The sequence below is a fragment of the Falco naumanni genome, chromosome 4 (assembly GCF_017639655.2).
Source record: "Falco naumanni isolate bFalNau1 chromosome 4, bFalNau1.pat, whole genome shotgun sequence".
In the NCBI taxonomy this organism is placed as follows: domain Eukaryota; kingdom Metazoa; phylum Chordata; class Aves; order Falconiformes; family Falconidae; genus Falco; species Falco naumanni.
In genome coordinates, this window is record NC_054057.1 from 79,700,838 (window position 1) to 79,725,248 (window position 24,411).

The 24,411-nt window shown below is 41.8% G+C and overlaps 3 protein-coding genes across 6 annotated transcripts in view; 2 read left to right on the forward strand and 1 right to left on the reverse strand.

The window, feature by feature from the left end:
* The first annotated feature begins 77 nt into the window (after window positions 1-77).
* On the forward strand, window positions 78-12,143 carry LOC121086085 (cytochrome b-c1 complex subunit 2, mitochondrial). 2 transcript variants are annotated; one of them, XM_040589298.1, is made up of 14 exons: window positions 82-226; window positions 1,699-1,791; window positions 1,911-2,060; window positions 3,272-3,336; window positions 4,311-4,367; window positions 4,714-4,838; window positions 6,269-6,366; window positions 6,774-6,831; window positions 6,997-7,092; window positions 7,988-8,187; window positions 8,452-8,532; window positions 9,066-9,142; window positions 10,892-11,045; window positions 11,900-12,143. In XM_040589298.1, exons 1-14 carry the CDS (start codon window positions 191-193, stop codon window positions 11,981-11,983), a joined length of 1,374 nt encoding a protein of 457 aa, XP_040445232.1. In that variant the 5' UTR covers window positions 82-190; the 3' UTR covers window positions 11,984-12,143. The 2 variants fall into 2 exon arrangements, with proteins under 2 accessions (XP_040445233.1, XP_040445232.1); XM_040589299.1 differs by lacking the exon at window positions 11,900-12,143 and having other exon boundaries at window positions 78-226; window positions 9,066-9,146; window positions 10,892-11,038.
* Window positions 11,956-23,429, reverse strand: PDZD9 (PDZ domain containing 9). 3 transcript variants are annotated; one of them, XM_040589303.1, is made up of 6 exons: window positions 23,235-23,429; window positions 21,081-21,176; window positions 20,044-20,186; window positions 18,021-18,197; window positions 14,036-14,231; window positions 11,956-13,027 (listed from the first exon to the last, which is right to left on the reverse strand). In XM_040589303.1, the coding sequence occupies exons 2-6, from the start codon at window positions 21,095-21,097 to the stop codon at window positions 12,658-12,660; spliced, it is 903 nt and encodes a 300-aa protein (XP_040445237.1). In that variant the 5' UTR covers window positions 21,098-21,176; window positions 23,235-23,429; the 3' UTR covers window positions 11,956-12,657. The 3 variants fall into 3 exon arrangements, with proteins under 3 accessions (XP_040445237.1, XP_040445235.1, XP_040445236.1); XM_040589301.1 differs by lacking the exons at window positions 21,081-21,176; window positions 23,235-23,429 and having other exon boundaries at window positions 20,044-21,068; XM_040589302.1 differs by lacking the exons at window positions 18,021-18,197; window positions 21,081-21,176; window positions 23,235-23,429 and having other exon boundaries at window positions 20,044-21,068.
* Window positions 22,467-24,411, forward strand: part of MOSMO (modulator of smoothened) — a 31,736-nt gene continuing 29,791 nt past the window's right edge. Inside the window, exon 1 of the mRNA XM_040589307.1 lies at window positions 22,467-22,756. Coding sequence (XP_040445241.1) covers window positions 22,651-22,756 — 106 coding nt within the window. The 5' untranslated portion in view covers window positions 22,467-22,650. The remainder of the gene's footprint in view (window positions 22,757-24,411) is intronic.

The window sequence follows — 24,411 nt, forward strand, 5'->3', positions numbered from 1 at the left end:
GCGCGCAGCCGCCCCGGGAGCCCGCCGGGTGGCGCTCTGCCCGCAAGGCGTGACGCTCAGCGCGAGCAGTAGAGACAGGCCATTTGCTCGTTAGAAAGTCAGCGCGGCGCGGGGCGTGCCGGGAAGGCAGAGTCTTCCCGCGGGACAGCCATCTTCTCCTGGCGGGGGCTAAGCTGAGGGGCGCGGAAAGATGAAGGGGTTCCCGGTGGTCGCGCGTTCTCTCTCGGTGAGAGCGACCTGGTGGCGTCGTGCGCGGCGGGGGGGGAGAAGTGCGCTGCGGTGACAGTGGTCGTTCGGGCCCCGGCGGCTGCTAGTGGGCCTGACCGCAGACAGCCCAGGGGCGGGCGTGAGGGGGCCGCGTTCCCCTCCACGGGGCCGTCAGCGAGGGCCGCGGGCGGGGGCCGAGGCAGCGGGTTCGTTCCGGCCGGCCGGCCGGGTGGCGGAGCGGCGCGGCGGGCCTGAAGGTCAGGCAGGCCGCGGGCCGGGTCGGAGCGGCCTGTGCTCAGGCTGCGACCCGAGGGCGGGGGGCGCCGCGGGGGCTGCAGCCGGGGCCTCCCCCGAGAGCCGCCCGTGTGGCTGGAGGCGTGGGGGCGGTCGCTGAGGGGGCCTCTCGGCGGCTTGCGGCGCGGTGGTGCCCTTGGGAAGCGGCTGCGGCTTGTCCCGGGGGCGGGCGGGCAGGGAGCTCGTTCTGCTGCGCAGAGGCTGGTGGAGCCGGCGGGCAGCGGGGGTGTAAGTGCTGTTGGGTCTGTGCTGCAAACGGCTCGGGTAGGGTGGCAAAGGGCTTCTGGGCCACAGTGTACTTGTGAGCCAATTTTAGACACGCACTAGTAATTAATAAATAAGTAGGCTTAGAGGTTAAAATGAGGCGTCGAGCCAAATTTGTGGTGGGAGAAGAAAGGAGTTTTTCCTAGACTCATTCATCTAACGGAGTCTGTGCCAAAGCAAGGGGCATTAGGTCAGTATCCCTACAACTGAGTGCAGCGGTGTTTGTCACTCAGTTTTTACTTTGAGATGTATGGGAATTAAGTTATTTTTTCAACATGAAGAGTAATAAATAGCTTATGTTACAAGTGTAAAAAAACTTCCAAAAAGGCTGGAAGGGAGTAGCATTTCAGGTTCAAAGTCAATAGTCTTGTCATTTCTGTTGCCAGCTACTGAAGGGAAGGCTCGTGCAGTGTTCACCCCTGCAATTTGAAGGCTTCTGGCTATTACTCTACAGTTTAAGGTCTTGCATATGTGTCCTCCTTGTATGCAGCAGTCAGCGTGGATAGGTTGGTGTTCTGAGAGGTGGCTTTTCAGGAGCTGAACCGCCTACACCCAATAAGTTAGGAAGTTGGCTCCAAAGTTGTGTTCTGTATGTGGATTGCTGTAGCTGTTTGTGCAGTTAATTGCCATGCAGTGGTCCTAGAGTCAATATATAATCAGTAGAGATTCTCACTGCATAACAGCAAAGCTGTGGGGGAGATTTATTAGAGTGCTGTTTCTTGAACTTCCACAGACCTTACGTAAGTCGTTGCACAGGTTCCAACAGTGATGTAAAACGTGATCAGAGGAATTACAAGGGAATCACTGTTTTTATTCTGGGGCTTGAAGTCATCCACTGTATTTCTACTTTAAAATTAGTTCCTTTTTCAGTATGTAATGGAACACGTGATGAACTAATTCAAGAAATCCATTCTCTTATGCTTTCTCTTCTAGAAGAGACTTTACTCACTTAAAGTAGCTCCTAAAGTTACAACCTCAGCAACTGCAGAACGAGTGAAATTATCTCCAGAGTCTGAGGATCTTGAGGTCAGTATGAATAGTGGTATTTTTTATTTTCTTTTTATTTTTTTTAAAGCTCAGTCAAAGCAGAACTATGACAGTACTTCAGTGGATGACTAAACCAATATTTTTTCTTTTTAAAACAGATCACAAAATTACCAAATGGCTTAATTATTGCGTCTCTGGAAAACTTTTCTCCAGCTTCAAGAATTGGTGTGTTTATTAAAGCAGGCAGCAGATATGAAACTGCTAGTAACTTGGGAACTGCTCACTTGCTTCGTCTTGCATCTAATTTGGTAGGTGTTTATTCTCTTTGTTATTATATTGGTGGTGGATGAAATAGTGGAAGGTTTATGATTGCAAAAATAAACCGTATTGTAAAAATTAATGTAAGAGATCTTATAAAGTGGAAGACAATGTATTTTGATTCTTCGTTACCTGCTTCAAGTGCAGGAGAAATGACATTACTTGCTGGAAGACAGGAAGCAATATCTATTTAGAATTATGCTCTCCGGTGGTTTCTTAAACTATGTTTAAAATATATCTGTATCAAGCTATGCACATAACTTATTTAAGCTGCATTAAAAGTTAATTTGGGTGGCTGATACAAACTCAATTTTGTGTGCGTGTAATGCTTCTGAATAGTTTTTCTTGCTACTGCTATCAAGGTACTTTAAGCTCCTTGTTTTCCTGTTCTGTGTCTAGCTTCAATTATACAAGGTGCTGTGGGGGCACATGTATATCAGCAGGTTCGAAACAGAATTGGTCAAGTTCATTGATAGCAGGTCCTTAAACAGTTGTTACTGGGAATAACTCCTATAGGTACTTCAGGAATACCATTAAATGGGTTGTGGGACGTTGTATTTCAACAGCTGCTTCTGTTGCCTCTGTTAGGTACAGAACACTGGGCTAGAGATCCTGTGGGCTTGACCCACTGTGGCCATTCTCCTTGTCCCTGTTTATCTTCATGGCTGGCTGACTGTTGCTGCAGGTATAAACACGAACTCTTCCACACACCAGCCAGGCTGTGACAATTAGAGCTACACAGCATCACTGACATGTCTTTGACTGCTGTTGCGTGGGTTCAATCCACATCAGTTTCAAGCAGAACCCCCCCCCAACATCCCAGCTGCTTATTATCACTTTTCCAACTGCCACCCGAAGTTACTTTCCCCAGACAGCTGTCAGCGTAATAGTATGTGTAGGCATTCCTTGCCCTGGTTTTGACAAGCTTATCTAATTCAAAGAATGCTATTAAATGCAAACCTGGATTGTTCTAGAGTGGGACTGAGGAGCAAATATGTGAGTAATTATGGTGGAAAATCAGAGATGATAGAAATGATTGGGAGTAGGGATGTAGTAAGCTGGCTCAACTCTTCAAAATGGCTTCCATATAAATGAATAAACAGATACTGTTCCAATGTTGTTCATTGCTCAGGCAACATCAGGAAAATCTGTTCTTAAAATAGTTAAAATTCTAAGTTGCTTTTTTTTGTTGTTGTGATAGACTACTAAAGGAGCATCTTCTTTCCGGATTACTCGTGGCATTGAAGCTGTTGGGGGCAGCCTAAGGTTTGTAACCACATATAATCTGTCTTGGTAAGATGCAAACAAGCTATATGACTAAAGGAAATTTAAAACAATAAGCATAACACGTGGGTCGTAGCTCAGTGTGGTAATGGTACTTGAATGGTGAATGTTGACAAGGAACATCTTTTGTCATTCTGTTGAGGTTCAAGAGTGCACCCATGACTTCTATTTTAAAAACACTTTTCAGTTAACAAAACGTAAATGTCACGTACCTGTAAGAAGTATATTTTGTCCAAAAAGCTTAGTGTTCTTTCTGTCTTTTCAGGTTTTCAGATTAAACTTCCTGAAGTCAGTAGATACTTTTTTTTTTTTCTCCATCTTTTGTGAATAGATACCACTCATCATACTGCAATTTGAGGAACGATTCAGACAGTAGTTGGCTTTTGTGATTTGAGAGTTTAAAGCCTAGAAAACAAGCCTAAGAGAAATAAAAGAGGGATCTTGCTGTGCCTGCTTTCTTGCAGTGTATCTTGAAATCATCCAGTAAGACTGTTTTATATAGAATTTGGTTAAAAGCAGTGGTTTTTATAACTTGAGTCTACCCTTTTCTGTTCCTGTTAATCACAAATTTGTTGAAGCAAGTGGAAAAGACCAACTATGCTTTCTGCCCCAAAAGAATAATTTCTAAATTGCCTTGTTTGATACACATATACATTTTTCTTCAGGTTTTGATATTCAGCCTTACTTGTTGTTTTACCTTGAATCATTATGATATCTTAAATTCTGATGGTCACAAGACACTTGTTATTACTTGAATACTTGAGATACGAGTTTTAGTTATGTCTGTTTCTGCTCTGTGTGTATTATAGCTCCTTTAACAGTCCCCTTAAGCAGATTTAATGTTAACCAGATATTCTAGTCCATATCTTGCTGACAGATTTGGTCAATGGGAATATGTATGAAAAGCCATTTCTGTGTTCTCTGCTGAAATGGATTTTATTTTTTTTTTCTTCTAGTGTGTACTCAACAAGAGAGAAAATGACTTACTCTGTTGAATGCCTGCGTGACTATGTGTAGGTATCCAGATGTGCTGTAAATGGAATTACTGCATTATTTACAAACTGCTTTGTATAAAGTAGAGACCTGTCATTTTACAGGGTAGGAGTAATGCCTATTTTCATGTCTTCATAATAAATCAGTAAATTACTGTATTAATATTCACCTTCTGTATCATGTTACTGAGCGTATGAATGCCACAGAACTTAAGTTGAATTCTCATACTTTGTGTAGCAGTGCTAATAACTACTCCGGCTGGAGTGATTTTGTTGTTAATGTATTGCTTACAGATTAGTTTGAATTGCTTTCAACTTCAAAAGAAATCCTCTTGTGTTTAATGCCTTTGTAACTTTTTTTATCTAGTGATACAGTAATGGAGTACCTTCTTAATGTCACCACAGCACCAGAGTTCAGACCGTGGGAAGTAACTGATCTTCAGTCACAAATAAAAGTTGACAAAGCAATTGCATTTCAGAATCCTCAAGTTGGTAAGTGTATTTCCTGATCCACTGCATTGGCTTAATGGGAGTTTCTTGAAGTTAAAACCTTTGGCAAAAAGAGTTTCCCTCTCGCTCTGTCACGTGACCATTTAATTTTTCAGCTTTCCCCTGTTGATAGGTACAGTCTTTCTCTTGTTATGGAAGGGGGTTTTTATAATTACAGAAGTTTTTCCAGCCTGTGCATGACGTTTAGCAAGTAACATGCTGAAGACAGCTTACACTGTTTTCCTTGACAGCTTCCATTTTACCTTTTTAATATTTTTTTTCAGTACAGCCAAAGAATGTGCAAGTCATATTTGCAGCAGCTTGTGTTCTGAAAACAATATTTAGGTATTACTCATGGATGTGGAAACAGTATTCTATAAAAGACCTCTTGAATTCGTATGGTTATTTTGGTATAGAAACAGTATGTATTTTCATTACACTGAAAATGGATTCCAGCTTTAGGATCATAAATTGAGGTCTGTGGGTTTAAAAAACAAAAAAGCAGCAAGCAAAGCCTTAGCCAAACCAAGCTTATTGCAGTATATCTTGTGTTATTTAACTGTAGTCATCTGAGTTCACTCAGGTAGTTCTACACAATAAACATAATTTGTACTGTTCTGTGAAGTGTGCTCACCTTCATAACCTGTTAAAAGTGACAACATAATGTTAGGCTTTGGAAAACCTCTGGCTTATATTCAAGTCTTACCATTTTTTAAAATTAGAATCGTGAACAGTCTTTGTTTTAAACTTGTATCAACTACAGGTCGCTTTCATAGTAATTTAGTATTTTCAATTACGGTTACGTTCAGAAACGGAACTATGAAGAAAGGAATGTCATCTTTCTTCTGAGGAGAGAGTATTAACAAATACAAGGAGAATATAAAACTAGGAATGAGTAGAATGCTATTGGATGCAAGAAAAATCTAATGAGCAGGGAACTGAAGACACTAGCATCCTTCATCTAAATAGGGAGATAGATGAAACATCTTACAAAGCTACGAATGGTATTAGAAACAGTCTGTTCTTTCTCAAGCTCAAGAACAAGGGGTGCTGACAGTGAAGATGGTGCTTCTGAAACTAAAAGGATGTTGGGGTTTGTTGTTGTTTTCTACTACTCCCCTTCCTCCAAACACTTATTTATAGCTGGCTGTTGAGGCCAAAAAGTGTTGAGTTTAGGCCAGTTGTTAGATTTTCGATTTATTTTTTTTTTTAACAAGTTACGAAATAATGGAAGCCCTCAGGCTAGATTCTGCTGCACGAGAACTTGGATGACATGTCCATGTGTATTGGATTATTCCAGACCTGCTTTTGTGGAACTTGGGGTCCTCAGTGGACCACAGCTCTGTTTCACTTGGGTAACATTGTTTCATTCGTAATCTTCATTAAAAGTGCTCTTATGTTAATCCTCATGGGTGAAACTCTGTTCCTCTTAGGAGTGCTGGAAAACTTGCATGCTGCAGCTTACAAGAATGTTCTGGCAAACCCCTTATATTGTCCAGATTACAGAATTGGAAAAATTACTTCTGAGCAGGTAGGATTATTTGTGTTGTGTTATAAATCCATTTCAGTTTCTTTATCAAGGGTAGATGATGACACTTGTGAGAGAAAATTAATTTAGTAAATATAGTCAGTATTTACTACCGTATTAGACTGGTGTTAAAATAATTTATTTCTGTGCAACTTTTAGTATTGGGTACAGAACTTGCATTCACATTTAGGGAGGTGGTTTTCTGTGTCAGTGGCTGTCTGTTGATAGTAAGGCTGTCAATGAAATGCAGATGTTCTTTAGCTGTCACTGGAGAATGCATGAAATGCTATTGTATAGACAATTCCTTTTGGAAGCAGCAGAGTTTGCTGCATTAAGAAGTATAAGGGGGGATGTCAGAAACACGCTTGCCATTTTTGTTCTTTATATAAAATGTGAATTTACTGTTGCAGCTTCACCATTTTGTACAGAACAATTTCACAAGTGCGAGAATGGCTCTTGTAGGAATAGGTATGTATGTTCCTTAACGAACACTGCAATGCATAAGGGAAAACTACTGTACAAATTCGAGCTCTCTGTATAAGTAAAATGTTACGATATTCTTGAAAAACTTTTATATAACTGTTGTAGTTTTTCAATGCCATTACATGACTTGGAATAACTATTATGTTGCAGGTGTAAAGCACTCTGACTTAAAGCAAGTTGCAGAGCACTTTCTAAATATCCGAGGTGGAGCTGGTATTTCTAGTGCAAAGGCTGTTTATCGAGGGGGTAAGTATGTTTCTTGTATCTGTTCTGAATGACTGATGTTCTGTTTATTATAAATGTAGTAGTATTCAAAATTGCAACCGAAAGCTCTGTAGTTGTACTAAATGCGGTACACAGGAAGTGACAGTTCAGAGGCATCTCCCATCAAAGCGGAGGATTATTCCCCACCATGGAAAGTTCTGGGATAAAACTGAACCCGTATCTCCAGCAAAACTACCTGCAAGGTCATTTATTCCATAAAGTGAAAAACAAGCAGGCTTATGGTTTATCTTGGCATTTTTGGGAAGATTGCTTTAAGTGTAGATTAAGGACTGTCTAGAAGAGGTGGTAGGCTTTCTTTTTAGGGAAGATCTTTGTAATGTTTTAAGGCTTTCATAAAAAACAAAGCAATGCTTAGCTCTTTCAAGAGAAAGCAGTATCTTGTACTAATACCAGTTCTTTAGTTGGAGTATTGGATCATTCTGTAGACACATGCAGGGGAAAAAATAAGTTTCCAACATTTAATATTTGACTGGAATAAATTCGGTTTCTATAAAACAGGATAAATATTATTATGAACAGAAGGTACGCTATTTTTCTGGATGTTTGTTATCTGGAGACTCATTGAGTTTTATAATATCATACTATGTACAGTTTAGGATCAGGTTCAAATAAGGCGTAGTCAGGTACTGGGTTTGTGCTTGCAAGAAAATGTGTAAATGTAAAATACTTTTTAAATGACCTACAGTTTACTAACATCTTATTGCTGTCTTCCTGAGTGGACATGCAATAACTTCAAACCCTGGCTTCTCTGTCATGAAACTAAGTCCTGGCTAGAAATGTTTGCTTTCCATATCTCTGAATGTACAGTGGTTTCCAACTGTTCACTGTATTACCTTTTATTCTGTTGTATTTTTAGGAGAAATCAGAGAACAGAATGGTGATAGCCTTGTCCATGCTGCTGTTGTAACAGAAGGAGCTGCTGTTGGGAGTGCAGAAGCGGATGCGTTCAGTGTTCTTCAGCATGTTTTAGGTGCTGGGCCCCTTATCAAGAGGGGAAGCAATGTTACCAGCAAATTGTCTCAGGGTATTGCTAAAGCAACTACCCAGCCATTTGATGTAAGTTCAGAGGGTTACTGTACTCTCATACTTAAAGTAAAATGCTTATTATCCTTTGAGAGGTTACTATCTCTAGCTAGAACCTTAATTAGTTCATTCTTGCACAAGTTACAGTATTTCAGAGAAGGCCTTCCAATCCGATCTTTCCTCTGCACAGGTGGAGTTTAGCTTCCTATTTTAGATCCTAATAGTAATTATTTTCCTATGCTTGATGCTGAGTTGTTCTGATCCTTGAAACAATTGACGATAACATTTGTTTTGTAGGCTTCCGCATTTAATGTTAATTACTCTGATTCTGGCCTCTTTGGGATTTATACCATATCCCAGGCTCCAAACGCTGGGGAGGTGAGTTGCTGATTAGAATTTAAGTATTAACAACCTTCAGACTAGTGTGTTGATTTGAAATAGCAGCTGATTAATTTTTAAAAAAGTCAATTCATCTAAAAAAAATCAATCTTGTTTCTTGTATAAGAATGGTGCATGTTGACTTGCTTTCTGGGAAGTACAAATACCTAATACGAGCTACAGCTAGTAAAATACCTTGAATTGCTGACTGTAATTGCTGATTTACAAGTGTAAGCTTAAATATATCATGAGGAATGAGCTGGGTCTTGAAGCTGGCAGAACTGAATACTCTCATGAAAAACAGTGAGACCATACAAATTAATGTGGTGTTGCAGTTTAAATCCACACTGGGTTTTGTGTCTCACTCAGGCATTTATTAGAGTGCTTTCAGTTTTGTTATAAGGCTGTTCAGAGTTGAGTTAAGGCAGACAATGCTAACATCACCAGCTGCTCTTCCCTGAAGTTTCTAAGATGTCAGATAATAGAAATGTTGATATGTGGGAAGAAGTCTTAAATGATTTCATTTTCCTCAGGTCATTAAAGCTGCTTTGAACCAGATAAAGGCAGTTGCTCAGGGTGGCATCACCAATGACGATGTCATAAAGGCAAAGTAAGTACATGAAGAACCATCTTGTGTGTTGTAAAGAGAAATTTCTTAACGTGTAGCTGTGTCAAACACTTAGACTATTCTGTACAGTAGAGCTTATTGTTGTCCTGTAATTATTTCCATGGGTTCGCTGCATTAAAACTGAAGCACTGTCAGTACTCTTTTTTTTTTTTTTTTCTTTTTTTTTTTTTCCACCCCCCAAAGCTATACTGATTCTCTGCTAGTGGTATCTCCTCATAAAAAGTTGTTAGATAAATGTCAATGTTTTCTGAAAACTGTTTCTATGTAAGAAACAGGCAAGTGTCAGCAGATGCTGTCATTTTAACCATACTCTGTAATATTAAGATTTATTTAAATTGGAATCCTAAATTGCATTATTTAGGTAATTCCCTTTTACAGTCACATTGCAGTAATTCTCAAAACAATTATATTAAGCAATCTTCTGCGTCTTCAAAGAATAGTAGCAATGAGGGTGTGTGTGAGTGTAAAGCACTGAATTAGTGATGTTACATCCAAGTGCTCAAAATACATGCCCCTAGGAATGTCTGAGATGAGGGAACATTAGAGATGCAGTCATGCCAACGAAGTTTTAGAGTTTCTAGTTTATAGAGGATTGTGCATATTAGTTAGGGCTTGATCTCCATGTAGTGTTAAAACTGTGCTGAGCCTCTAAAACTGTAGTTGTGCAACACAACAATACAGTATAGATTTTTTCAAGTAGCAAAATAAAAGTATTGTTTGTTGCATGTATAAAATATTTACAAGACTCTACATAAAGCCTATTCACATAAGATGTGATAACCCAGACATGTTTGGTTTGGCCTACTAGTAGCTGAATGGTGAATTTTATACCTTTACGTTTGGCATTATTAGTTGTTTGTTGGGGTTGTTTTGTTTTAGGGTAGTTTTTATTTAATTTTTTGGTAATGAAGCTGCCTAATATTTGGGAGTTACACACAGTGCAGTGCCTTCCCCCCCCCCCCAGCCCCGGTTTCCCTTCTGGAATGGTTTCACATATTTTCTATATTGCTCTTTTTTCTTTAGTGACCAAAAAAAAACCCCAAACCCAATAATGAAATCAGGGTCAGTGATATTTGCAGAGCCTTTCAATTCGGTCAAAAATACCAAGCTACTTAATCATATTCTATTGGAATAAAATATTTTCTGCCATTTTGTCTTTTAAAAAGTACCAGGAGAACTAGCTTATAAAAAGAAGATTTTTACATGTAGCAGTGAGACTGCGTGAAGCAGAAAAAACAGAATAGACTTGCTGTCTTTTAACAGAACACGGAACTATTGCACAAGGAGCCTAACCGTTTACATTCATTGCTGCCTTGTTGCTTACAAAATAGCTCTGCATACATCTGTTCTTGATGAGAAACTGGAATCTGTTGTAAACCTGATTTTTAAACTTGGTAAGATTAGTTCATCTAATTCCTGGAGTACCTGCACTGGTCACTTTGAACAGAAACAAATTCTGAGCTAAAGATCTTCTGACTGCGTGTGGTGGTGGATTGTTCCAAGGCAGTAGGTGTTCACGTTACCTTGTCATTTTCATGGTTGGACTATTTGTGGTGCCCGTTTCCCAACTACAAGAACCCTTCCATTCCTAGAAAGGAAGACCTTTCAAAAAGGAGAGGAATCTTGAAAACTTAAAAAGCACCAAAAATTCATTGCAGATATGGGGGCAGTGAGGAAGGTAATAACAGGACTTACATGCTCACTCATCCTTAATGCTTTGTTTGATGGCAGAAATCAGCTGAAAGCTGCCTATTTGATGTCGGTGGAGACTGCAGAAGGGTTACTGAATGAAATTGGCTCAGAGTCATTGGTTTCTGGCACACACACATCACCATCTGTTGTTGCTCAAAAAATCGACTCTGTAGCCACTGCTGATGTTGTGAATGTAAGTATATGTCAGCATCTACAGGTGTTCCTTAATCACTGGGTAAGTGTTTTTTATACAAAACTGTTGCTCATTTGTGTGTGTTTACAAACACACACATACACTATCCTTAAAAAAAGGAAAAAAAAAAAGCACCTCATTTACAAATCCCAGCTGGCTATCTTTTGATGTCTGTCTTTTTTAACAGAAGACCCTTTAATCCAATACACTGTAAAACTAGTGTAGCTGGGAGTATGTGAAATTCTCATCTGCTTCACTTAAATTTACTAAAACTGCCAACTAGTGTTCACGAAAAGCTTGATATTTAGTTCCAGCACGGACACTTACGTGTCAAGGCTTTTAGGATTCCTGAGTCTGGAATATTTGATGTACTTATGAAAACAATTGGACATTCAATGATAAATTGAATTTATCTATCTATTTGAGATTATCTTGCTGCTTGTACTTGAAGCAAACTTCATACAGAAATCCATCAGACAGAGAAATTCTAAGATAGAAAACTTGGTTTTTCAGTCAGCATTAATTTATGTTGCGGTAGCAGTTAGCAATAGCTTTAGTAGTAAAGAGAGATCTTGTGGTGTAATTATTCTAGGAATGACTGTTTTCAAAGACCTTAAGCCTTTGATATCCAACTGTCACTGTCTTTCTGCCACTCTTGTTTAGATTATAAAGCAATAAGAAGCTAAATTAGAACCAAGTAAGTTTAGACAGCAAAAGGAAATTTGTGTACTTGTTGCTGTACTATAGTAGTGTTGGGATTTGTTGTTTAATAACTTGAAGTTGAGGGTACAGGCAGCAAGATGAACTGTTGTATCAAATATTTCTTGATATCCATCTTTATGATTTATTTTCAGGCTGCAAAGAAGTTTGTCAATGGGAAGAAATCAATGGCAGCTAGTGGGGATTTGGGGAATACTCCTTTTCTTGATGAGCTGTAAAAACCAAACTGGGATGTGGATTCAAGAGGGACCTGAGCTCAAGTCACCTACGTTCTAAATAAATTACTACTAACTTGTTATTTATGAATTAATTTCTTTCAGAAAATTAATCTGGAATATTTGTGGGCTTGCACTCATCAAATAAAGTGCTGAGCTCATACAATTTGTGTTGATTTTTTTCCACTTAAAATGGTACCCAAGGTGCTGATAAGTCTGGCTCTGTACACTGAAGGTAAAACTACAGTGAGAAAATAAGATGACTTCTAGTTGATACAAAAAATAGATACAGGTGCAGACAAATACTGTAATTGCCACTAGTTGTCCACATATTACTGTATGTTCCAGAAAAGTTATTGATAAACTGTCTCCACCATCCTTACATCGAGTAAATGAAGAAACTTACCTTCAGACAAAGGTGAATGTGTTAGATCTTCAAGCTTGCAGATGCTATTTATCTGGGAGTAGCAAAGGTAGTGTTTGTGAATGTCTTCTCCACAAGTAGCATTGATAAAGACCACTTTGAGGGGAGGGGGGGCATTGCTAAAACAGCTTTAATAGAGCTAACATGTAATTTCAGATACCTTAGAACATTTAGATTTTTTGGAAGTCATGGCATGTATTAAAACAAATACAGTATGACTTCAAAAATCTAGGTTTTGAAGTCAAGTTTTGAGCTATTCTGAAACAAAAGCAAATTCTTCCAGATAGGATGTATCTGATACATAAGAGCAGGAGGAAGAGGAACTGGTCTCATTGTTTTCCTTAGCCCAGTATGAAGGAGGTCTAACACCACCAGTATTGAACTCAGGATTGCACAATGCCTCAACATCATCATGAAGTACAACATCACAAACATTGCCTGTGCCTACTCTGAGTGTCTGGCTGGTATCAGGTATCTGCCAAATTTTGGATGTCGGTGGTAACTTACACGTGAACTCAGAACAGTATGACTGGGAAGATTTATACTGAAAAGTTTCCGAGTCTACATCGTCATCATCGCTACTGGACCCGGTGTCATCTTCATCCTCAGCATCTTCACTTGTGCTGAAAATACACAGCATGGTATTACTTTAACATGCAATAATTCCTATAGCCATTTAGTTAACAAATTGTGGAGTTTTAAGTTTTTTCAAATACTTGTTCTGAAGTCTGTCAGTTCTGAAGCTTCTCAAATATCAAATTAATACTATTGTCCATAGTCCTTTGTACACTATTTCCTTTGGACTCTAAAGTAATAGTTAAGTTGTGATTTGTTCAACAGAAAAGCAAGCTATCCTTTTCCAGCTCCTTCAGAATAGCAAATAATTTTATTTATTTAAACATAAGCTTAGACGTTTAATCTCTTGGAAAGCCCCTTGCTGTGCGAGCTTCCTTTCTACTGTTCTAGCCTAATTATCTCCTTTTAATACTTCTGTTCCTTCCCCTACCTCTGAGGTTTCTTTTCTATTAAAACTTTGTGCCTCAGGAAAACTTCTAACTGCCTTGTATCCCACCTAGATTAATTACACTTGCTATATGAGCCACCTTTAGGATTGAGAGCAGCATATTTTAAAAATCTTATGTAGTAGCTCTTAGAAGAAGAGTTTATTTTTCCTAAGGTTTTATTTTCAAAGTCATAACCATTAACCATTGTCAGTAGTTAGACTAATTAAGAAACAGATAAGCTTTTTACATGGCTGTGGCAATACTTCCATCTTGGTATCGTCAGCTGCTTGTAATTCTCTAGATCTTTGGCTGTTACAAACCAATATGGCCTCCTTGACTTCACTGGCATTATTACCAGCCAGACTTTTTATGCTCACTGTGGAGGTAGGAAGGGGCATGTCTAAAATTAGTGTTTATTCTGACCCTGTCTTCATGAGAAAGGTAACTTTTCTGTTGGTATTTGTTTGTTTCAAATCACAGCTTTCTATTTCAGAAAAATAAATGAAAGAAAATATTTAGACTAGCCTTTCATCCTAAAATATAAATGCTATTACACTACTACTTGTTTCTTGCTAGAATACTAAGCAAGGTGTGAAATTCTAGTTACGTACAATACTTAATACTTACTCAGCTGTCATCACAGGAAGCTTTACTTCAGGAATTAATTCAACTGCACTTTGCCAGTGTTGAGGTATTTCAATAAAATCTCTGTAAACTCTGATCTGTAGAGTAGTTCCTATAGGAACGTTCTGCAGGAGTTGCCCAAGCTCTTGCAGGGTCCATCCTATAATGTTAGCATGTCCGATTTTTGTTAGAACATCACCTGCCAAGGGAGAAAATAGACAGCAATCCATTTAAGAAACTTTCTCAATTTTTTTTTAATGTTTGTATTACAAAATACTTAGTTTTAACCACTGCACTTTCACATTTTTGTGTTTAACAGCTCTTCAACTGGATGTAAATTTTTGTTGTTTTCTATTTTAATGAAGGGGGGGTTTAGCTCTGTTAAGAACTAACCTTTTCACAACACTAAGGAAAGCTGTGGTTCGCTGGTTTACTTTGGGATTTTTCTGAGTGAACATGCTAAACTTCAGATTGCCTATTCAGTGCTACCTTCCACTTCTGTGAGGTTTTTAGGCAAGATAAAGGTACCGTGGTGAATGCTCTGGTCAGGACTGCTGCTTGGGACCAGACAGCCTCCAGCAAGTTTGAGCTGAGGTTACATCGCTGCACTCCTAACGGTTCTGTTGGCATCTTTCCACTGCTCCCCTGTACCTTTTCACAGCTGGAACACCCTGTCTTATTTTCTATCTGCTACCTACCCTTGTATGTCACCTTGCTGTTCATGTGTTGCTATGGAGCCGAGCGTACCCCTTTCTCCACAGTGGCTAAGTTTACCCAGGTGGAGGCTGGAGAATCTGTGTAACAGCCATGTCACCTGGTATTTGTCTGGGCCCCTGATTTTCAAGGTTTGACACTCTCCAGCTGCTGCCTGTCCCTCCACTCTGAAAACAACAAACACATGGGCACATTGCAAGACGGAGTCAAGCGACGCCAGGGGAGAAGTAGGAGGTGCCTACAAGACCTGCTGCAGAATCTGAGGAGTTCCAGCAGAAAGTCTTGGTGATGTTTTTTGTCTTTGTTCTAAGGGATAAGGCTGCAAATAATGTTCTTACTACCTGCTGCTAGTGGAAAGCACTGAGCTGCAGTTTGGAAAAAGCAGTACCGCATCCAAGAACAACGGTACAGAAGCCCCAGTACTTGCATATACTATGGCATACAACAAGATGGGCTTGGGGGGAGTTGCAATTACTATGAAAACTTGTAGTTTTTGGAGAGTGCAAAGGGCAAGCAGAATCAATCTGCAGCAGACCACAGCTCTATCAGTAGTCTGGCAGAAACAGTTGAACAGAGGAGCAGTATCAGTGAATGCTATGTATTGAACTGCAACAGAATAGCATAGGGGATTTAAACAAGCAGTATAGCTGCCTGCTGCCGTGTTAGGCAGAGCAAGGAGCCTCTCTCCATCTGCTCTGTTTTGTTCTTAACCCTTTTGGGTTAAAAATGCCTGTAGCAAAAACTTACAGGCTTTAAAACTATTTACCTGAACTACCGACTAACATTTTTTCATTCACTTTTTCCACTAACTACACTTTCTACTCCATCATCATCACACCTTCTCTCCCTTCTAGCTTATCACAAGATACTGGTTCTACTGGCATGCAAAGTAGTTCTGGAACAAGAACCAGGATGGCAAATACCAAAAAAGCAACATAAAACATTTTACCAACAGTTTTATGTAAATTCTCAGTCTCAAACAGAAGGATAAATCACCTAAATTATGTGTTTTAAAATGTATAGACATAAATGTACTTAAGCTGTAAAATATCTGCAAGATATTCTGGGCTTTTAATATATTCTTTTAGGATTCTGATTTTTCTGCCCGTACTGTCCTGGTAACACTCTTGCGCTGAGTCAAAGCCATCTCTGAACTGCAGATGTAGATAATTTTGCTCCTCTGCTCCAACATCTAGTCTGAACCACCCAGCTTTTCAGCTCATCTATCAGTTCTGTGATTGATGTCCTTCAGTGGCTGCTGAAGATTTATGTGGAGATAACCTCTTGCACTATGAAGGTATTTAGGGGAAACACACATACTAAGCAGCCCTGTATCTTCTTACTAGCATGGAGAATGGGGCATGCATACATACATACAAGTTTGGAGAATCTAACTATGATTTTAAGACATTGGTGCCTCTCACTACTACTGTTAATTTCTGCCTCCTCCCTGTTAAAGTCAGCAGATTAGAGCCAGGTCTTTCAAGCTATAAGCAGTAACAAAATTGTTTTTTGAGGTTTCAGTTTGAAATTGTACAGATAATACTCATCTAAATTAACTGAAGCAGTAAGTCCATAAAGACAAAACCTAATTCACTGGAAGAAAAATTTCTAAGCAGTGCATTCGTGCATCATGTTCTTCTCAAGTCCCATGCTCTGTACATTGTTATTAATGCCAAAATAAGTACACTGCCTGTGGTATCTTTAACAGATGGAGCTTCTATAAAATACTATCTTTTCTGCAAAAATTTACAGCTTTGGTCTTAAACAGAAAGTTTTTCTAAGTTCACTCTAATGTGAATTGAACAAACTCAGCTGTTAGCTTTTTGTGTGTGTGTGGAATGTGGTGAGTTAGATCCAGGTGCTCCATGAAGCATGCTCAAATTGTTTCTTTTGACTCCAAAAAACCTAAGATCAGCTACAAACGGATAATGTTTGTTAGCAGTCCTCAGCCCCCTTTAAACTGTTCAATATTTGCTCCAGTAAATCAAACACATCACATGCCATAAATAATGTGACTCTTTGTAGCCTTTTGAAAATGCTTTTGGAGCTTCCTTTTTTTCAAATTGGTGCGAATAGAGCTACTCAGTTTCAGTGATTAATAGGCTATATTTTTTACCTTAAGCAACCAAATCAGTATCATATATATCTGCTTTTGTATACCATTGGGGCTTTTTTAGGGAACAGGTGAAAGCTATCAGCTCCTAAAAGAATAATTATTTTTAAAAGTACTCAGTTCAAATCCAAATCCATTTCTATTTTATGCTCAGAATTTTTCCACTGCTTTTTATACTTGGATCAAAAGTGCAAAGCCTTTTCTGAAAAAGAGGTTAAGAACTCCACTCAATGGCTTTTATTTTATCAAACAAGTAGATCTTTCTTAATTCTAAATCTTTCTGAAAGGTGTGAGAAGAAAGGATTGCCCAAATTATAAAGGTAGTGCTGGGAAAATTTTTCTAATTTTAAGATATGCATTTTCACTGTACAGCCAGTAAATGTCTAAATTACTTCATTACACTCAAGTCTTAGCTTCATAGATTTCTACGTTAGAGACAATTTAATACTTGGTAATAACATAGCACGCTATCGTCCCCAAACTATAGTTCATGAGTCTAATGTAATTGGTCTAGGGACCGATATGAAGCAGTCAAATTTACAGAGCTTTCAATTACAAGCTTAATATAGGTGCCTGATGTTCCACAAGAAACCTTAATAACTAGTAATAGTCCATTAGTACTGATATGGCACATTTCAGGTTTAAGAGTACAGAGATTAGTCCATTGCCATTTTGTAACTACTCTGTATAATAAAGAAATAAAAAGCAAACAATAAGGCAAATTAATTTCAAGCCTTCGGGAAGTTTTGTGTTACTTGTAGAGTGAAATTACTTGAACAATAATGCACTGAACAAAGAATGATATTATTCAAGTTCAGTTGTTATATAAAGCTAATAGTCAAACTATTTTTGGACAAACCTGCTGATGAATAGGAAATCTGTTTTTGCTGGAGAACAATATATAGACTTAAATCTTGATCTGATTATGAAACAGTCACCCATATAAGCTATTTTGAGATCACAGGTATTTCATTACAATGGAGTGCTGGCACTGAGCTTTATACAGTTTGTGCTAGTTTCTTTTCTCTGTAATTTTAAATTGAGTTTCTTTTGATCTGTGTAAGCATAAATAAATCAGAGACAGGCTCAAAGCATAAATGCAGAACAAAAATACTTTCAATGCTGTTAAATTTGAATATCACTGTTGGTTCTTTTTACCTGGTTTTAGCTTTCCGTCGTTAGCTGCAGAGCTTTTCTCAACAAGGCTTGCTATCTGGAGATATGGCCCATTCTGTATGATTATGAGACCTAATCCTTGTTCACCCATTCTAATATTTGCCTTCAGTGTTGCAATCCGTGTGTGCTGAGAGACATCTTCCAGCGCTGGCAACTGCCCTTTGAGAAGTGACAGGAAAATTTTACTAGTTTAAAGTGTGGCATCATTCTTCAATAAAAGGTTTAAGGAGACATTTGAGCAGATGCTGTACCCATTCTTAATTGTCCAAGCAGTTAAGACTCTCATCCTTAATTGCTTCTCTAGATAGGCACTGCCTGCTGAGTTGCTGCCAAAAAGCTGCAATAGCAATACTTATAAAAAGTTAGTGTACTCCATAAACTAGCTTTCCACAAATAAATATACTGAAGGTAGTTTTTACTTAGAAACTTATTTCTTAAAAAGTCACACATTTTACCAAGAGAAAAAGCAGTACTGCTGTTACTTAAGCATTCATTGCTAATGGCTACATATTCAAGGAAGGTACAGAGCAGCGTACAGAATAACAGAACAGAGGAGTTGTCAGCTATTAAGGACTTCAAGAAAAGATTGAATTCCTATAAAAAATTGATTTTTCAAATAAATATTTATAAAGGAGATTAATTTCTAAATTTTCAGCAGATTGGTTCCACATCCTACTGCTGACATGAGGGAAGGGGCTGTACTTGCCACATTTAGCACCTACAGAAATAAAATACTCTTGAGCATCTGCTATCCATTAAAACACACAATACAAGTAATACAATATAAATGACATTATCCCGGTGTCTCCACCAAGACATATAATAGGGTAATAAATTCTCCATCTCTCAAGCCTGTTCTCATCAAAAGCCAGGAAAAGTTAAGACTGTCACAAAACAAACTGCATTCTGTTAAAAATTACTTTTTTTTCTCTGTTTTAAGATGTAATCTCTAAATGTAACTTCTGACTAGTAGAGTACCACCAACGTAACTGCCTGAGACCATCTCCAGCAGTCTGGAATCACTTAATGAAAACTCCCACCACTTTACCCCTCTTTAAAATATGGAAACTTGGTCATCTTTCCAATGGCTTCAGTGAAGTGTTAGATCAGCCTCTAGAATGTCTATAAAAGAGCTAAGATTGAAAGTATAGAAACATGAACATTTGACTTATCAATTTGGCTGCAGAACCAAAAAACAGAGAAGGAAGCAGGAATTACTTGAATATTTTTTTTCCTTCCCAATGAAAAATGCAGGATTTTTTGTTGTTGAGTAGAATACTACATTTCATTTGGATTAAATACTTAATTTACATGGTCATGCAAGAAAAGCAAAGGAAGACCCACTGTGGAACACACTTTCATAGTAACAATTAAAAAAAGCGTACTTTAATTAGAAGGCAGAATCCTGACTTTTTTACTTCTTAGTGCATGAAGTTATCTTGCTGGACATGAGAGATTTAAAACCATGAAAGCTGGGACTAATCCAAAGCCTACAAAATACTTAGGACGAATGCTAATATTCACACTTTTAGACGAGACTCTTGTCTTTTTACTGTACTTGATATGAGTCTATATAGTCTCCAAGAAAGGTGGATTTTCTCTTTTTTCTGTGCTACAGAAAGTTTAGACACTTAACAGAACTTCCATTACAGTTCCCCTAACACTGTCCCTGTTTTCTCCAACATCACCCTTCAATTCTGCAGTTTCTACAGGCAGCAGCATAGGATCTCATCCAATCCTCTTCTGTTGAAGAAACATCCTTTTCCTCTTTGTCATCTGCCTATGATTCTGTTCCAAATACTCAACCTCAAGAGCAGAAATGCCTCTTGACACTAAGAAAATTTGGGGCACTGGGGGCTCTGTGAAAAAGATAACGTGTTTGGTGGCACAAGGACTTAAAAAGTTTGAGATACTGAAATATAGCACTGGAAGAGTAATGCTGCAGCAGCAGTGAGGAGAAGGAAGTGAACAGAGGAAGAAATGACCAAAAGAGATGGATACTCACTCTTAGGTTTATCTTCAGCCATTGGTGAAGACTCTGTATGTTCCATTGAGTCCAGAGGAAGGGCTTTTTCTACGGAGCCAAAACCCCTGAACAGGTGTGTCCTAGGTAAGCCTCTTGGAAATGTGCTACTGGTCCACGATGGCCTATGGAGGAAAAGTCTACCAGTAGATGAGGAGGCAACAACCCCTAGCAACTGTTCAGAACACTGGGGCAGGCAGGTTCTGAGCCCCACCAGCACCACACGAGTAACACAGGCACAGGGAAGTCTGGCGCTGGGCAGAGGATGTATCTGCATCTGGTGTATTGTTTCAGCCCAAGAGAAGTAATTTGATTTAGGCTGCCTGTCTGTCAGTACCGCAGCCCTGTCTGAGGCCCCAAAGCTTCCTGCAGAACCCATAGCTGGTGGAGTCCTTCCATTTCCTAATACTCATTTCCTAACAAACCTGAGAAAGATTAAATAACTGACTGTACAGCCTGCAGAGTATGAAGACTGGATTCTGTCCTTATTTCTGACTTCATACTTGCCTGTGTATGAAAAGCCAATGAAAACCGTATCTTCACTTTGTGCACCCTCTCCACCCCTCCTTCCCTTACTCCTTTTGCCATGAAGCTGAGTTATTTGGAGACAAATTCATTTTGAGGCAGACTTTTGCATAATGCTTGTATTAAAAGCTATTTAAATACCACTTAAAGCCAGATTATAGGATAGTTGCAGGTGATTCTCAGAAATAACTTCTCAAGGCTGCTGGATTCCCATTGTTAGTGCAATATAGTTTTTAAATCTTTTAAATAAAAAATGGATTGTTCCCTTTCTTCCATGCACCAATTGTTCCCTTTTTAAAGGGAATAATTTCAGCTGTTTTTCATCAAAAGTCTTCCTATTTTCTCCACCCTTAAGAAAATCTGTCAAGACTAGGTGATTTCAGTAGAACCTAAGCACAGCTCTTGTCCTACTGATTGCTGTTGAACACTTTAAGATTACTTTACTAGTATCTCCATTTTGTTTGTATAGTCTCCCATCTACATAAAAGACTTACATAAAAATAAACAGCATGGACAGTCACCCGCTTGGCTTCCCAGTATGTTCTGTGTAGACCGGTTACGCTGCTCTGGAAAAAACAGGTGGGCGCTCACTGTTAGAACGGAAAAAATATGTAAGCTGTTGGGTATTTTTCAAGTACCTGTAAATGTGGGGGCTACTAGACTAATGTAGTTCAGCATTCCCATGCCCAAATCGAATTCCCACGCTACAATATCGAGGCCACAGAGTTATTGTGGCCAAAACTAGGCTGGTTTCCCACATTTGGGGCATTGCTCATTCTCTGTCTGTGGATTCTCCCACACTTTGATATAGCTGAATCCATGGGAAAGCATGTCATCAAAAATCGCTCGGTTTGGGCGAGTTTTCCAGTCAAGATTAATTAGGTTTTCTCTCAAACATACAGCATAGACAGCAACACAATGTAGCGCTTTTAAGGTGCTCCACAGCCAGATAATGTCTGGAGGAACCCCCAGGTTCAGTCCTCCTGCTTCCCATGTTGTACCTTTGCCACAGAAGAAATTCTGAAATTTAAGCTCCTGCCTGTCCTTTCAAAGGGATGGAGAGCCCCAGCGACGGTCCCTCAGCCCTCTCTTTTACACAGAGCTTGAGCAAGTTGCTCGTTCCCGCCCTCCGTGCATCGCTCCCTCTGGGGGCCAGGCAGGCCCTGCCCGGTGGCACCCCGACTGAGGGCACGCCGCCTCAGGGCTCGGGCCCGGGCAGGGGCAACGGGCGGAGCCCCGCGTACCTCGCCTGAAATCCACCTCTGGGGACGCGGGAGGGCGGCCAAGGACCAGTCCGCCGGGCCCCCTCGGGGGAAGGCGGGAGGGGACGAGGCGGAGCCGAGTCCCCGCTGCCGGCCTCCCCTCACGACGAGCCCGCCCCTCACAGCAGGCCCCGCCCCTCACAGCAGGCGCGCTGCTCATAGCAGGCCCCGCCCCTCACAGCAGGCTCGCCCCTCAGCCCCTCGCAGCAGGCCACGCCCCTCGCAGCAGGCCCTGAGGCAGTGGCGGCCCCGCCCCTGCGTCCGGAGCCCCGTGCGCACCGGCCGGCGGCAGCGCTCACTGCAGCCGCCGCGGAGTGCCCCGCCCCTACCCCAGGCTCCGCCTACCATCCCCACCCCGTCCCGCCCCTCGCCTCCCTTCGGGCTCGGCGCAGGCCGCCCCAGCCCCGCGCCCAGCCGCCTGCCCGCCCCCTGCGGGCCAGCCCCGCCTGGCGCCCCGCCCGCTAGCGGCCGGCCCCCCCTCGCCGCACGCCGTGCCCCGGAGACAGCCCGCCGCAGCCTCAAGGCTTCCCCCTCCCCCTGGCGGCGGCGGCCCCGCCCCCCGCGGGAAGCCCCGCCCCGCCCGGGGGTGCGCACGGGGGAGAGTGGGTTTCCCTTCCGGAGTAACTGCCGCCCCCCCCGCCCGCCGGGTTCGCTTCCGGCTCCGTCCGGGGGGCTCGTTCCTGGTGCCGCTGCCGAGGGGAGCGCGGGGCCCATGGAGCCGCGGCTGTGAGGCGCCCCCGGCCCGGGCCCGCTGCGGGAGCCGGGCGGAGGCCGGAGCCGGGAGCCGCCCCAGCCGGAGGAGATGGACAAACTGACCATCATCTCAGGATGCCTCTTCCTGGCCGCCGACATCTTCGCCATCGCCAGCCTGGCGAACCCGGACTGGATCAACACCGGCGAGTCCGCGGGTGAGGGGGGCCGGCGGCGGGGACCCGCCGGGGGGGGCGGCAGGCGGCCGGGCGAGGGGCTCCGCCGGCGCCCGAGGAGACGGGGGCGGGCGGGGTCCGTGGCCCGAGGCGGCGGCGGGGACCGGGGGAGGCTCCCCCTGAGGGGCGCTGCTGGGGCGGGGGCCGCGGGGCCCTGGCGCTGGGGCGGGGGGGGCTGGCTTGAGGAGAGCGCGGGGGGCTGGCTGGCCGGGGGGCGGCCGGGCCGGGCCCGGGGAGCTGCGAGGGCTGCCCTCGGTGCGGCGAGGGGCGAAGCGGCCGGTCGGAGCTGGCGGGACCTCGCTGCGAGGCAGAGCCACAGGCGGCCCGGCTGCCGCCCCCGCGGGGGGACGAGCCCCGCCGCCCGGGGAGGGGGGCCTGCAGAGCCACTCACCCCTCTCCGCAGCCGGTGGAGCGGCGGGCCGGGGCGCCATCCCCGCCCGCGCCCCCGAGGCTCAGTCACCTTGGACAGGGAATCGGGATCGGCCGCTCCGCGCAGTTGGTGGCAGGTTGTGAATCTGCCGTGCGACACCGACGGTTCCCTTGTGGCAGGGCAGACCTTGCTGGCCTTGTCTCTTTCACTTCCCCCCCACCCCCCGATTATTTCCTGCGAGCTGATTTTTATCAGCTTTCAAGCCCAGACCCCATGTGGTTTTTATTTTAGAAAGTGATGTGGTTTTCTTTAAAAGAACAAGGATTTGTGCGCCTGTCTTTTTACTAATGATGTAATTGTATGAACAATTTATTTCAGCCTGTTGATAAGGACCTGCGTGTTCTGATCCATGGAGTGGGGAGAGATAATAGGAGGGCTGCTCTTTGGTCTCGTGTCCCAGAAAAACCCAGATTTCCGTGTCAGGAAAGGAAGCCATCCTTGCTGCAAACAGATGAAACTAACTTAGCCACCTTTTCCTAAACTTCTAAGTTCCAAGCGAACCACAGGTATAGAATAGAGAAAAGTGATCTTGGGGTAAAAGCTTCAGTCATAAATTCTTGCAGAGGGTTTAAAAAATTCTGTTTGTCTGTCTTGCGTGTAAGTGGATTGAACTGGTTGAAACGGAGTCATATTTTCTTTATTCTGATGAGGCAGAGTATAAAAAATGTTGGATATTAGGGATTGATGACTGGACATTCCCTTTGACCAGGCTTATGCTTATGGTTTCTTCAAATTGCTTCTAGTTATGTGGTCTAGAACCTGGTCTTTCCTGCACAGTCCAGAGGAGAGGGACAAGTCCTTTCCCAAAGTGCAGCATTCAGGAACTCCCTAGATGACTTCACTGTTCCTCCTGTAGCTATTTGTGATGATCTTGCTGCCTATGGCTATATAAAAAGAGTTGCTTCTTTCTTCTTACAATTCTATCTAGCAGCAGTGCTGCAGTAATGAGCCCTTCTTCAGCAGCTTGAAGTCAAATAAAATAATCTTCATTTTAAATGTTTAAGTATGGCTTTCTTAGATCCTGCCTTGTGTTAACAGATCCTATGCAATGTGCAAGATACTGGATTCTCTCTGCCTGTATAGAAATGAGATAACAAAAACTATTCTGAAGAAATTACTGGTGGAAAGAAAGGTCTTGTGGGATCTAAGCATGCTCCATTACATTCTGCATTAAAGAAGGCTGTTTAATAGCTCTTTATAATACAGG